Source organism: Microtus pennsylvanicus, chromosome 2 (genome assembly GCF_037038515.1).
Source record: "Microtus pennsylvanicus isolate mMicPen1 chromosome 2, mMicPen1.hap1, whole genome shotgun sequence".
NCBI classification, from domain to species: domain Eukaryota; kingdom Metazoa; phylum Chordata; class Mammalia; order Rodentia; family Cricetidae; genus Microtus; species Microtus pennsylvanicus.
The window spans coordinates 41,539,504-41,554,378 of NC_134580.1; the positions used below are offsets into that span (position 1 = coordinate 41,539,504).

Sequence of the window (14,875 nt, forward strand, 5' to 3'; positions counted from 1 at the left end):
TCTATGGTACTCAGTGGTAAGGACAGTGTAGCAAACTAAAAGAGACATTTAGTTGCCTTGCTGAGGTCCCAGAGACTTTCCTCGTGTCTCTCACCCTGAGATCCTCTCTATAGACTAGGTTTCTGCTAAGCAAAGAATATGTAATAAGTGGCTTCAATTAAGGATCTACAGCTGGTAGTATAAAATGACTAAGACACCAGAATAAAGTAGATGCTATTATGCTATTCAGCTTTTAATTGATCAGGAGAGACAGAGAGGAATAGTTTTGAAGCCCTGGGGACTTGGATTGAAAGTGACCACGATACAAAGGCTGGTGTGCTTGTTCATGACACACCTCTGCCCAGGTGCCCAGGGCTTGCTCCTACACGTGCTTTCTTGAAGAAGAAAAGCCTGTCCATTCTTATCCTTTGTGAACTTTGGGTGAAAAGGGGGCAGCTGAAAGAGGCAGGGAAAAGGTTGAGGTAGGAAAGTGTCCTAAAACCTTAGCAAAGTAATAATAAGATTCTCAGAACACAGGATGCTAGAATAGCATTGGTGTGATACATTAACTCCTGGTATCCTTAGAGAAAAGTCTACTCTCACACTTGAGAAGAGAATACTGGCCCTTTAAGAGCATAAACATAGGTCACAGAATTCTAAAGCTAGGAACCATATTTTATTGACTCTAGGTATCATCAATCCAGGGGTAGTGTTTTCTCTGTCATTCAGAAACAAAAATTACACAGCATTAAAGATCTATGGGGAGCATGAACATCTCTCTCTCTCTCTCTCTCTCTCTCTCTCTCTCTCTCTCTCACACACACACACACACACACACACACACACACACACACACACACACACAAGCACATGCAGATACCGCACAGAGCACACACAGAGCCAGGTTAGCACAGTCTGGGTAAAGATGAGAAGGAAAAAAAATCCACCCAGTACATAGGAGCGCTGAGGAACCCATATGCCTAGTCCTATTGGAGACTAGGTAAAGAATTTTAAAAATGCCCCAAGATCTAAATTTCAAAATAAAATTTCCACAGGTTTGCTCCCAAACTCATAGTCTGGGTGTGATCTAAAGAAAAGCCTCAGGCAGAAAATTTAAAGTGGTATTGGTTGATAGTGCCACCTGGTGGCTAGAAGAAACAATCAAACACCTCCCTGGAAAGAGTTCCAGGTTTTAAGATCCCTATGGCAGCAATAAGCACCCTGATTTCAACGATGTCTACATATTCTCACTATCAGGAATTCACATTTTAAGTAAAACTGTATCTTTTAGCATTTCTAATACATAGATTATTTAAAATTCCCAAACCCCAGTTTCCCCACTGTCCTACCCTAGTTCTTAAAAAGCAAATTTGGATCATAAAAGTACATTCACTAAAAGGAAAAACAGAAGTGAAAACATTGAGTGCAGCCTTGCTATTTTATTTGAAATAATAGGCTTGATTCTGTTTAGGCAGCATGAAAAAAAGGAATGAAGATTCGGTCATCTCTCCATTATGAGTGAATTACAGAGCTCAAAGCTCCATCGGAATGTATAGAAATGCGACTGTTTTGTCATAGTTTATAAGAACTGATACGTTTATTAACAGTCTCATGTGCAATGAGGCTATTACACATCTCCTAGTGTTGCACAAGTACTTGCTGAATGAATAAGAAAATGCAGAAAGGATGAGAGAGGTGGTTTGGTAGGCTAATGTGAGGATTTGAATTCACATTCCCAGAATCTACAGAAAGCCAAATATGACAACAAGAATCTGTGATTCCAGTGTGCATTAGTACTGGCTTTGTGGGAGCCTAGGCAGTTTGGATGCTCATCTTACTAGACCTGGATGGAGGTGGGTGGTCCTTGGACTTCCCACAGGGCAGGGAACCCTGATTGCTCTTCGGGCTGATGAGGGAGGGAGACTTGATTGGGGGAGGGGGAGGTAAATGGGAGGTGTTGGCGGGGAGGAGGCAGAAATCTTTAATAAATAAATAAATTAAAAATAAAAGATGAGAAGGGTAGAAAAGGGCATCCACAGAAACTTCCAAGCCAAAAGGCTGGTTATGTAGTGGCAAACAGAAAAGGCACCCTGTCTCAAACAAAGAGAAAAGTGAGGACCTACACCCCATATTGCCCACTGATCTATGTGCACACATAAATGCACACACATCATAGAAACATATAAACACCCACAAAAGAAAATTCACCCATGATGTATTTCCTGTGGTCTTGGCCAAATCACAATCCATGCTCAACATTTTCCTTATCAGCAAATTCATGAGGACATTTTGAACAGAGCTCTGATGAAAGAGGGAGGGCTCAATTACCAGAAGTCCAATATTTCATAGAGAAAATTGGCCTTTCCTTAGTAAGGTTAACTATATTTCAATGGAACTTACAGATCTTGGGGACCCTCAAGGATTAGGACATCAAAAAAGTGATATAGAAGTTAAACATGTTTATTAAATATGTTTGATAATATTGGGTTTTCCCCACATAAAACAACATGTTTGTACCATAGAGAAGGCTCAGTGGGCAGGGCACTTGCTGTAAAAGGATCCACAGAACCCATGCTTTAGTGATATGAAAGGCAGAGATAGCTGGGAGTTCTTGGCACAGTATACAACATGACCCTATCTAAAATAAGGTAGAGGGTGGGGGCTACCACCAAAGTTTGTCTGCTGACACATGTACCATGACAGATGAGTGTTTACACTCAATGCTCAAACATGTGCTTTCATATCACACACACTCACACACACACACACACACACACACACAGAGAGAGAGAGAGAGAGAGAGAGAGAGAGAGAGAGAATAACGTTGATGATGTATTTTTAATAGCACTATTTCACACTAAGTATGTGAGGAAATAAAGAAAATGAAATCTTTCTTGATCTGTCAGCATCATCCACCGAGGGCTTAAAGGGATGTGCTTATGTGTGCATTGTTATAAACCAGACTATTCTGTGCATAAGGGCCAGGAGCAGTTTTAATGATTCTATGCTTGAGTCTTTTCCATATTGCTAGTTAATTAGACAATAATTTTAGTAACTGTATGCTGTCCCATTGCATGTTTAGACCATTTTCTTACATTTTCAGTCTTTCACTACAGTGAGTTACCAACTGTGTCTCCATGGCCATTTTCACAGTTAAACACATTCATGCTTGCTCTTTACTTAAGGTGAGATCTTAAAGACACAAATAGAAGATGTACTTTTAGAGTATTTCATAAACACTATGAAATTTCTTTAAAGATGGGTGCCTATACTTTCTTAAAAATATCAATTTGATAAAAAGTGAATAGCATCATCTTATTGATTTTTGCTGTTAATTGTGATTGGGGTTGAAGGTCTTTCTCGATGCCTTCTGATCTTCATATTTGTTCTTTGGGTAGCATTTCTTTATCTTAACTCCCTGTCTTTTATTACGACATCCACCTATGTCTTGGAAGTCGTGAGGCTTCATCATCCAGCAATGAACTTGTCCTTGGTGGGGTCACCCATCTTGCTTCCTCCTGTTTTTATAGTTCTTGAAGGAAGATAGTATGTCTCAACTTCTGGCCCTCACTCACTTCTGAAACAAGACTCTCTGAAGGAAGTTTAGGATGAAAATGACAGCTACAGATGGATGTTCTCAACCAGAGAAACCTGAATAAAACCCTTAGAGGTTTGGAGAGTTTAATGGCTTGGGCACTTATTTGGAAAGAACTTCTTAAGTATAGTGTTCCATAAGCTATGCACTGCACTAAAATGGGCCAAGTTCTTTATGTAGAATAAAAATTAGGAAAAGATAAATACATATTCTGTGATTGGTTAGGCATTTTGACTTTTGATGTTGGCATTTTTGTAGGTTAGGTATTAAAATCAAAGCATATTAATGAAAATGAGATTTCCTTCTTTCTTCCAATTCTGACATCATCTGTTTGATCCTGAAACATCTCCCTCTGAGAAAGCCTCTTTCTGTATCTGTGCCAATTCTCCTCATCCTGGCACATAGTTTACAGACTGCAGAGTTGCTCAATGATCTTATCTGAAATACAAGTGCCTGTTGGTCAACTGACCTTACAATTCTGATTGTGCAAGAGGATACGTATTTCAAGACATATTCATGGTGGGTTCAGTTTTTCTGAAAATTCAGCCTTATTCCTTTGTCCTTTGGCTGAGTGGGCATAATTAGGAGTGGCTCATGTCGAAAGGTCCCTAGGACAACACTTGAGCCAGTATGAACTTGACAGTTTCTGAGAGGCTGTCAGTGGTCCAAGAAGAAAAAAAAAATACCTTGATTCAAATTCCCTTTAGAAATAAAATCAGGCACAAAGAGTTGCTTATTATTTTATAGTAGCAGAGACAGTCAGGTTAATAGCCTTCTGTCACTCCAACAGATATTTTTGTACTCATGCAAAAATATCCTCATTATGTTAAAAAAATATTTAGTCTTTGTTTAAGAAGAAAAGGCATATACCTGGTCACCCAGTAATAGTGACTTGAGCCCAGCACCTGTCAGTACAAGCCAGGAAACACGACAAAGGGTTTGACCTCACTGACATGTTTATAATCATCTGCCCATAGGAGTTAGTATAATAAATTAAAGGCCAGCAAGATAACTCAGTGGGTAAAGACAGTTGCTGTGCCAGCTTGGGAACCTGAGTTTGGTCCCCCAGAATCTAATATAAAAGCTGGAAACTTAATGGAAGCATCTGTAACCCCATTACTCCTTCAGGGACATGTAAGGCAGAGACAGGAGAATCCTCAGAGCTTCTGCTTCAGCTCTAGGAACAGCTAGCCTGGCATACAGAGCTGGGGGAGTAGATGACGTCATACACTGTATATCTGACTAAATTAAGTATTTTTATACCAATCCAAATCTGGGTGATGGTAAACCCTCAGAATAAACTTTACAGTTCCAGAGCTATTTAAAGCAACTAATGAAAATCAGTAGAAGGTTCACTCTTAATATGTCCTGTATCCTAGAGTACCTGGATTCCAATCTTTATCCACTTAATCAAGCACAGATTTGTCACTCATTAAGAGAGGTATTCCCACCACTGCCTCTAGATCATTGAAGCAGACACACTGGATGCCTTGGCTTCAGGGATGTGACTGAAGAATGAGAAAGACGGGCTGTTTATCTAAGAGCATCCAGCACTTGAGTAGCTCCTAAGGCTGTGTCTCTTCCTATGACAACAAGCCACCCAAGTGTTTTCATATCTTTCCCACATGAGTTTCTTCACGTTCCTGCAAGAACTGTCTTTCTAACCACCTTTGATGTTATTTCGGGCCAGTCCATCTGGCATAGCTCAGAGCATTTGATCTGTTCACTTCATGCTCTGCTCCCCTGGGTTCTACTAGCCGTCATCTTCCTGGCACTGGAGGAAGATGAAAAGTCACAGTTTCTGTTCTCATGGAGTTTACACTCTTTTTTGTGCTCTTGGGCCAGCCACTGACACTCGCATCCTAACAATGCATGTCAAAGTACCCATGAGTGGTGAGGTTGTTGTGCATGAGAAATGCAGTGAATGCTTATGTACAGGCAGTAAACTGCTTCTGGGTGCAGCATTACAAGGAAACATTCTCATCCCATCCCTTACCATCACAACAGGCTCTATCATAAGTATCTTATACTTGTCACCTCGTGTATTGTTACAACACCTCTAGTGTAGGTGTTAGTTTTACCATTTGACAGGTGTAGAAGCCTCAGAGAATCTGAGTACCTTTTCCAAGGCAGCAGATATGAAATTCAAATCTATTTCAATATGTCTCCTAAGCCCAGACTATCCAGCTCTATAATGGCAAAATCCCACATTTTCAGAGTGCCTGCTTTTCATGTAGCTTAAAGTATTTTTGTGATACAGTCCATAAAAGATATGATACACAGAAGTGATTATATAGCAATTCATGTCACAAAGACCTTGAAGGAGTGAAAAAAAAGGAGAGTGTAAACTCATAAGCAATTATTTTACCCTCTGTCCATCCCCGACACATATGCATACACATGGACAAATGATTTGCCAACATGTTGTTGGTAGCATGGAAAACACTGAGAAAGATTGGGTACCACTAGGGCAACTCTATCAGCTAATTAGTTCTATATGGATACATGTCAATCAAATAAACAAATAAATACACGCATGAAATAGCTTTTCTCTTAGCACAGTGGAAATGGGAATAAGGCTGAGCTATGCACACAGAAGAAAGCAAAGAGGTTAACAGTCAAGAATTTAGTTGTCTAATGAGATGGTTTTGAAAGAGCAGAAAAATAAAAATTAGCTCTTAAAAACATTGAAGGCATATGAAGTTAAGTTGAGGGGAGCTTCACATTTAATACACAAATAAGCTATTAGCTCTTGTTCATTTTTATTCAGCGAAAACCATTGTAATTTTCATGACACGAACCAAATTCTTTGCTGAATGCTTTCAAAACATTCGTTTAATGTTACTATTTCCTACCACATAAATATTACGATTTGCCACCCAAGAACATCTTTAGATAATGGTGTAAAATTGATATTTTCTGTGTTCAGAATTTCTCTCAGTTGTCTGTACACTGTATAAAGAAAATCAAAATTATGAGGAGGATTAACCAGTTTCAGTAAAGATGAATCAGACACATCAGAACATTTCCCCTTACTATAGACTCTTGGGCTGCTATGACTGGAGTAGATTGAAAAGGTTGGAATCTGACCAAGAACGCTTGGAAAAAGAATGAACTTTCTGGTGGGTTCTGATGCCGGCCTCTCAAACACACATCAGCACATATGTGCACACAAGCAACCATGCACATCTTTTCTTGGAGATAATCAGAAATTTTTGCATCCCTCCATTCATTGTTTGGATGGCATAGGTTGGAACATGGAGCATCAACCAAAGGCTCTCAGATGTTGTTTTCTTTTCTCTAAATCAGGCACTTCCTCATCATGCTCATGATCTCATTTCCAAGGTTATTTTGAAGGAATGATTCTCTTGTAACATCTGACTTCTCTTAGTTCTTTTTGCTGTTCTTGTAAGTCTTAAAAGAGAAGGAGTATTTAGGGCTCCTTTTCCAAGTATGAAGGACAAGTTACAAAGGAACTCAAAGAATAAGACTACCCTTGTTTAGACATCAGCTTTGTAGGACTCCCCATCCTCATAACACCTTGTAAAATACCAGCCTCAAGGCAGTCAAATGATTTCAAGGGCCATTTTACTTGTGTATTTTTATTAGATCCATTAGCCATCTCTTGTCTCACAAAATCAGTGGCATTCAGCGTGAGAAATACCATCTCTGCCTCCAGTGATAGGATGAGGAATGACAGAATTGGAAAGACTTCATCCTAAAGGTCATTGACCCAATTCCGTTCCTTCATGATAAAGCATTATTGTCTGCAATCAGGGCCTTCTAAACAAAGAACCTGGAAGAGATACTATTCTTTAAGTCTCACCTTCGCTTGTGCAATAGTCAGTCCAATACCCTACCAAGGATACTACCACTTACCGTCTTATAGACGGGAAGCAGTGTGCCTTCCTGTTCTACACGTATGACACAGCTCGCCTCGGACACAGGTGACCATGTTTCCTTGTGAGCCATTTAAACATGAAAAGATACACCTTCGCTCTCACATTGGGTTCCTGGAAGAAGTGAGGTGGTACGAGATTGAGCAAATGGTCACTTGTAGAATTGCTGCTACTGATTTTATTGGACTAGAAGTGAGAAAAAGAGAAGATATTATTTAAAAACTTAAATTTTATGACAGAGTGTAGCACACCATGCCCATCTGTGCTCTATGCGCTACCATACAGTTCATGAGCTGGGCAAGGGGCTATAGATTTAAACACAAAAAGACACACAGAGACACGGTTCATCCTTGAAACAGGAATGCCCCCTTTATTGTGTCCAGGAGCAGCTTACATAGGGATAGCCACGCCCCAGCCAAACCCACCAGAAATCACTTCCCTGCCATCAGGAACTCCCGAGGGTCTCGTGCTCAGTACTCAAAGCAGCTGCAAGCTGTCTCAGACCAGAGGAAAACAAGTTGTTTACAAGAAATTCAGGATCTGGGGGTTCACAGTCCCCAACAACAGAGTAGATGAGTGTTTTGTTATGGATATTCCATTTGTCCAAATAATATAACCTAAGGACGCTCTAGGCTATCACCATGGAATATGATACACAAACTTAACATTAACAGGAGTCAAATTACTTAATTCTCTTCCACAGAATTAACAGTTTATCTCAGTTGAGACTCAATTTAGCAAGCATATTCATTTAGGTTAATGAATGCTGTGTGAGAAAATCCCCTTTCTTAAAGCTAGTTTTTCCAAAGATGGAGTAAATTTCAAAAAAAAATAGTTTACTTATTCTATAACAAGAAATACCTAGGACTGAGCTAACACCAATTTCTGAGTTATATTATTGAGAAATATTGGTGTTGATAAAAGTTGAACAAAATTAAACATAGCCCACTTCATTGATGAGATTATTATATTGATCACAATGAGGCACAAAGTGCACAGTTTAACTTTGGAGAGCTATCTGCCCCATTCCTTCCCCTGAAAGAACCATCCACACCATGTGAGGGATGTAAAAGCATAATTAACACTTCTATTTGTATTAGAGATGGAGAATCCTGGTGAGTAGGATGTTTTCCTTCCTCCTCACTGAGAAATATTTTTAGGACTGTCTCAAGAACAGAGATAGAGCCAGGCGGTGGTGGCGCACGCCTTTAATCCCAGCACTCGGGAGGCAGAGGTAGGTGGATCTCTGTGAGTTCTAGGCCAGCCTGGTCTACAAGAGCTAGTGCCAGGACAGGCTCTAAAGCTACAGAGAAACCCTGTCTCGAAAAATTAAAAAAAAAAAGAACAGAGATAGATAAGGCAAGAGTCACTGTCTATCACATCTGCAACTACTTTCCCTGACCATCCCTCTGGGAGGAAGACTCTGGAATAGATTTTTCTTCCATGTGACCACAAAAATACTTGGATTTCTTAGCTTCCTTAGGATGAATCTAGAACCCATTGACCCTCATGGCTCTGACTAACTCTATGGTTAACATTTCAGTAGATTCCAGGCCCACATCTCCAGACATGAACACAATGTGGCACTATTTTCTGATTTGTAGTATCAGACATGTGATACTTCACATGACACGGCTTTGAGCACTTTGTGCACATGAACTCAGCTTGATTTTCCAGCAACCCTGCGGAGTGACTCCTGTCACCCCCATTTGCGACGTGACATACACAAAGTCTAGTAGATATGCCCCAAGTTCTGCTGCCAATAAGTGTGAAAGCTAAGGTTCAAAAACAGGTAGTCACACCCTGGTTTACTTCATACTCACAGCTGAAGTATAGAAAGATAAGTGTGGTCACTTGAGGACAGAACTCAGATGAGATAAAGAATGTCTAATTTGGGAAAGCAGGTGCAAATAACAAACCTAATATAGCCAGGCACCCAAGTGTTCAGACCTTCACAAGTCAAAACGAAGCTCAGTGAATCAGCACCCAGTCTTGATACTCTAACATCCTGAGCCAATTAGGAATTTTCTTTTCATAAGCCTTTTCTCCTTGTATTTCAAAGTCACAAAGCATTTTATTCTAAAACCCAGTATTCTATGTTTGATTGACATCAATGGCACAGATTTTTTTTTCTTTTCATGGCTGTGCAAGGAACTGAAATTCAAACATGAAAGTAACAGGATGCTTTAGCATTGCAAACCTTCTATGTCCCCATTTGGCAGAAAAAGAGAAGTGATCTTCAAAGAAACCAGCTTTGCTCATAGAATAATACTGATGGGGCTGGAGACAAAGTCAGTCTTCCTACTTGATTCCACCAGCTTGGTATTTGAACAAAATGACAAGCACAAAACTTCCTTCAACTTTAGTTGGGACCAGTGATGAATGTGCAATTGTTTAAATGTCATCAGTAAGAAACTTTCAGGAAAGAAGTCATAGGGACAGTTTGATGCCTACTGATATCCCTGATATTCTCCAAGTTAGAAAAGGTCCATGAATGGGAACCCTAGAGAAGAGTGAAAGTCCAGACGTAGGCACTGGATCATTTAAGCAGAGGGTGTTTATAATCTAGAAGTCCCTAACCAGGTTTAAGACAGAAAATCTGTTTCCCTGACAAAGGAGGTTACCTGATGGCAATCAGTAGACATTTGAGTATATGTGAAAGGAATCAAGACCTAGGAAGGTCTGCCATAACTTCAAGAAACTGGCATGCTGATGACAATGATGATGATGATGATGATGATAGTAATAATGATGAAATTAAATGATTAAATACACTAAGGATTGTGGGTGATATTTGTGAAATCCCAATATCAAATCTATATAGTCAAATTGGTTACCAGTCAACCAGTAAAAAATTAGATTGTGTGTAATGAGATATCATAGGGAAGTCAGACATTTATCTTTCTTTGAATTATGTTTTATAACTAATTCATTTTGGCCTGAGTGTGTCACTATGATTGTGTCTGGCCCTAGGCTGCACTATTGAAAATTATTAACAACGTGAATTTTTTCAGAAGCTTTATCAGGAGAGAGTGTGGCTTATAGAGATTTTTCAGGGTTTCTGGATCCCCTCCAGATACCAAGCAGATTGTTAGCAGCTGAACAGAAGCCCCGGTGCTTGAGAATGAGAAAGGCATTTCTCTGCAAAAGCAATGGGTGTGCATTCTCTGAGCAGCATGGCCCCTCCCCCGGGTTGCTCACCAGCTACTGGTCATTCCCAAAGCCTGAGCCATGACTCTGAGCCATAAGTTTACTGTCTACAACCTAGACCACAAACAGAAGTCAACAACAGTGTCAAAATCCTGTAATTGCTATTTCAAACTATTAGTCCGATAAAATGGACTGACGCTGTCATCTCATTGACCTGACTTAAACCTTTATTATCTATTGTGGATGAAGAGCCTAAAGGTTATGAGAGAGACACTGACCAGCCACCTGGGAGAAGTGACCCCAAGGATTACAAAATTGTAGTGGCAGGTTTAGCTCTGTGCCTTCTCCCTCACCCCAAGATAAGAATCCGCATTCTCTGTGATCCACAGCCATGCATTAGACTCTTCTGTCACTAAGGCAAAGTGAGGGACTTGACTTCACATGATTCTAATGCCTTTCACAGTTTTAAGCCCTCTGTCCCTCTTTCTAAATTATTATTTTGCAGTTTAATGACTCTACAACAGTAAAGGAAATGAGGAAAGAGTGAGGCAAATACAAATCTCTAACATTTGACCAGCTTTTAAAGGCAACGATGAAATTACTGAGTACTCTGGGTAATCTAATAATGCTACCACCACTTTCCAGGGCTGCCTAGAATGAACAACAGATGGTATGAGCATATTAGCCCATCGGCCTTGCTTTGTCTTCAGTGAGGAAAGAGGCTACATGAGTGGAAGTCCTGTGAGCTGCTTTAAACTCTAGATTCTGTGACATTATTCTCAACGGTTCTTATTTAGAAGAAGGTAGAAAGATTCCCTCACAACGCATTTGTCTATGTCCCCTCGCCTCACAATAAATAGAACACCATTCTTAAATACTTTCGTTTTGTTTAGGAGGAAAGTCCACAGGAGATTGAGCTGCGGGGTATACGGCGAGGGCTGTTCTGTTTTGTTAAATGATAAAAACTTTTGGGACAGGAGCTGGATGAACTCATGAGCCCTCACGGGTCCTTTTGCTAGAGAAGGAATATATTGATTCCTGGGATTTCAGAGGAAAATTTGTGGGAGGCCTGGAGATGAAGATTTCAGAAGAGACAGCTTCCTACTGAACATTTTCAAGAAGATATTGCATTGTTGTTTCTTGTTGTTTCCCCTTAACCTCAAACTGATACAACTTATCTCCTCCAAAATCCCAACTCTGCTACAAAGTAATTGATTCTACTTTTTTTCTAAATTGCAGTATTCTCAAATGAGAGATGAAGTTTTCAAGTCAAACTTGGTCTGTGCATTTATCGTTCTTCTGTTCATCACTGCGATTCAAAGTTTGCTCCCTTCTTCCAGGTAAGTAGGAAAGGGTTAAGATGGCAGCTGAATTGCCTCTGAGGGATGATGGGCCCTCACCTGGAACCATTCAACTGACCTTTTCGAAGGTTCAGTGTTTAACGGTCCAGGACCAAAACCTACGTGCTCAACAATCCTGGGTCTATTCCGACTGTCTTACTATGTATAATATTCTCTCCACTCTGCCTAGGCAAAAATCTTTCCTAATATTAATTAAGTAGTATCACAAACAGAAATAGTCTGCATCTGTTGTACCATGAGTGCAGAAAGCAATGAATTATAAGAGGCTCAGTTATTTGTTTGTTTGTCCAGATGAGTCATTCATAGTTGCATCATCACTTCTAGGTCAGCAAATTTGAAAGTCAACTCTACAAACACTTAGACATTGGCCAGTCACTTACAAACACTTTACAACAACAACAAAAAAAAAAAAATAACTCAGGAAAATCTCTGTAACAAACTCCCTATGTAGCTACTCTCAATGTTATCTTTATAAAGAGAAGAGACTTGAGTCTCAGAGTGCTGAAATAGGTTTCCCATTTGAAGCGTTACAGCCTTAATTCAAACACAGCAGCAGATCTAGTTCCGGAGAGAGGGTTCCTAACAAAGTCTTATACAAGACAAGCCTTGTGATGATGATCTCTTTTGTCTGCTCAGTGGATTTGAGAGACATCTAGAAAATTGGGAAAGCACATTTTTGGTGTGCCTGTGAGAGCGTTTTCTGAGGTGACTGACGTGTGAGATGGTGGACTGAACTAAGAAGACCCGCTCTGAATGTAGCAACACCTTTGAACATGAACTTGAACTTTTCAGGGTATCTCAGGCTAACTCCTATCCACAACTGCACTGTTGATTCCTATTGTTCTGAGCCATTTATTGACTGAGCAGCTAATGGTTCCCTGGTTTTCCACCCCCAAAAACAGCCACTCAGACTATAAGTCAATCTAATACATGCCCTATTATAATTATATATTTTATTCTTTATGGTCTTCTGGAGACAACTGATGGATAAACAAGACTGGAACAATTTGTTACTTTAAAAAAAATCCTTCAATCATTGTTAAAGTCATATTAGAAGACACCAGGGGTCACAAGAACGAGTTATATTGTTGTAAGATGGGGGTGGGCGGGTTAGCCTTAGAATGCCTATTAAGACATTCAATAAAAGCCTAGAAAATTCATACTGCTTTTGCAAAAGACTCAAGGTCGACTTGCAGCATCTATATCAGGCAACTCATAACCACCTGTGACTCTAGCTCCTAGGGTTCTAACGCTAAAACTCTTCTGAACTCCAAGGGTACCTGCACTCATGTGCATATATCTACACACTAACACACATATATTCACATAATTAAAAACAAAATAGAAATTTAAAGATATTTTCAACAATGGGAGTAAAAGTGTCCACTTCTCAGAAATGCCACAAGTAAATCAATCTTGTCCATTTGGGGCAGTTCTGGCTTTTTTCTCCTTCCCAAGTCACAAGTTACGTGCCTGATGAGCAAGTTAGGAATACCAACCTCTTGGAGTTGCTCCAAGATCAAATGTGAGATTGCACTCACAGGCTCTTTGCAGATTTTGAGGTTTCATACAAATGTCTCTTTGGGTATGTTCTGAACTTCTGAATCCTATGGAACCACAGCTGCTACGGGCTGGTCACGCCTCTCAACTGATCTCTGGCTCTCCAGCAAATGTCAACTGTACTACCACCGCAATCTGTATTTTAAACACAGACTTCAGAGGGTAATTAGAACCCTAGGCCTAGAGAGGACTCAGATAGAGCTGTTTGAAAAACCCCTTGTCATTCTTTTGGAGTCTCGACTTCAGAAATGAAAGGTTTCCTTTTCTCATGTGCAGCATCAAGGCAAAAAAGCAAAGGCAGAAACCCTGGATGTCTGGATGGATCTATAATTAGATGAAATCTGCAATAGGATGCGATAATGTTTATGTGTGCAGAAATAAATGAGCACCGAGGGGATGAAAAAAAACTTTCAGAGGAATTTTCCATGTAGCACCAGCACCCAGCAGTAAAAGCCTGTCTGATACTCAGAACTCTTCTCACATACCTTTAAATAACTTTAATATCCTGAACTTCATCAGCAAAAGAAAGAGGATCTTTTATTTAGGGTGAATAGGTTACTCTATTCCCTCAAAGGCTTCTTTAAAATGTAAGGCTAAAAATTCTAGTTTTGTAGCATTTTTTTAATGATGCTAAGAGGAGTTAGTTAGCTTCTCCAAGTCTAATAGACATAGGGTCCTGTTGGAACTACAAGTTCAAACAAGGAAGGTTTTTGTCTTGTCCCTGGGTTACTCTACCCACCCTTTATATCATTTTCCCTTTCCCAGTAAATCACAGAAAGTGTCAGTTAAGACTGTGACACATTTAGGTGGTGTTCTGTGAAAACCCTTCCCCGTAATCTTCAGTGTAACCACATGACCTCCTGGTCCTGAAAACATTACATAAAAGTCCGAGAGTGACATGTACCCACAGAAAACTGGTTTTTATAGATTCCCAGACAAATGACTATGCAAACCTGTGGCAACAGCTTGGATAGACTAGCTAAGAAACCACATGACCTCCATCTTTGTTCCCTTGACTCTTCACCTGGCCTCAGAACTGTCTTCAAACTCCAACATGAGATCTTTGCCTGATGTTGGGAAACACCAGTGTAAGACACAACCACCAGTAAGACATGTAAGACATGTTCCACTACATTCCTCAAAGAAACAGAAGTAGTGGCAGATGGCAACCTACAGCTCAGGGCTAGAAAGCCCAGACTACAAAGCCAAGAGCCATGTTTTTCTGTCCCTGTATATACCCTGAAGCGGTGGCCACTTAAGGCTTTGCCGATCTCTGGGGCATCTTTCAAACTTGCTCTTCCTGGTTCTCATCTGCCTCACGCTTGGACACA

At 40.1% G+C, this 14,875-nt stretch overlaps 1 protein-coding gene across 3 annotated transcripts in view; it reads left to right on the top strand.

The window, feature by feature from the left end:
* Window positions 1-14,875, top strand: part of Adcy8 (adenylate cyclase 8) — a 202,269-nt gene that overhangs the window by 133,731 nt on the left and 53,663 nt on the right. For all 3 annotated transcript variants that reach the window (XM_075960905.1, XM_075960906.1, XM_075960907.1), the window contains one exon: window positions 11,863-11,963. In XM_075960905.1, coding sequence (XP_075817020.1) covers window positions 11,863-11,963 — 101 coding nt within the window. The remainder of the gene's footprint in view (window positions 1-11,862; window positions 11,964-14,875) is intronic.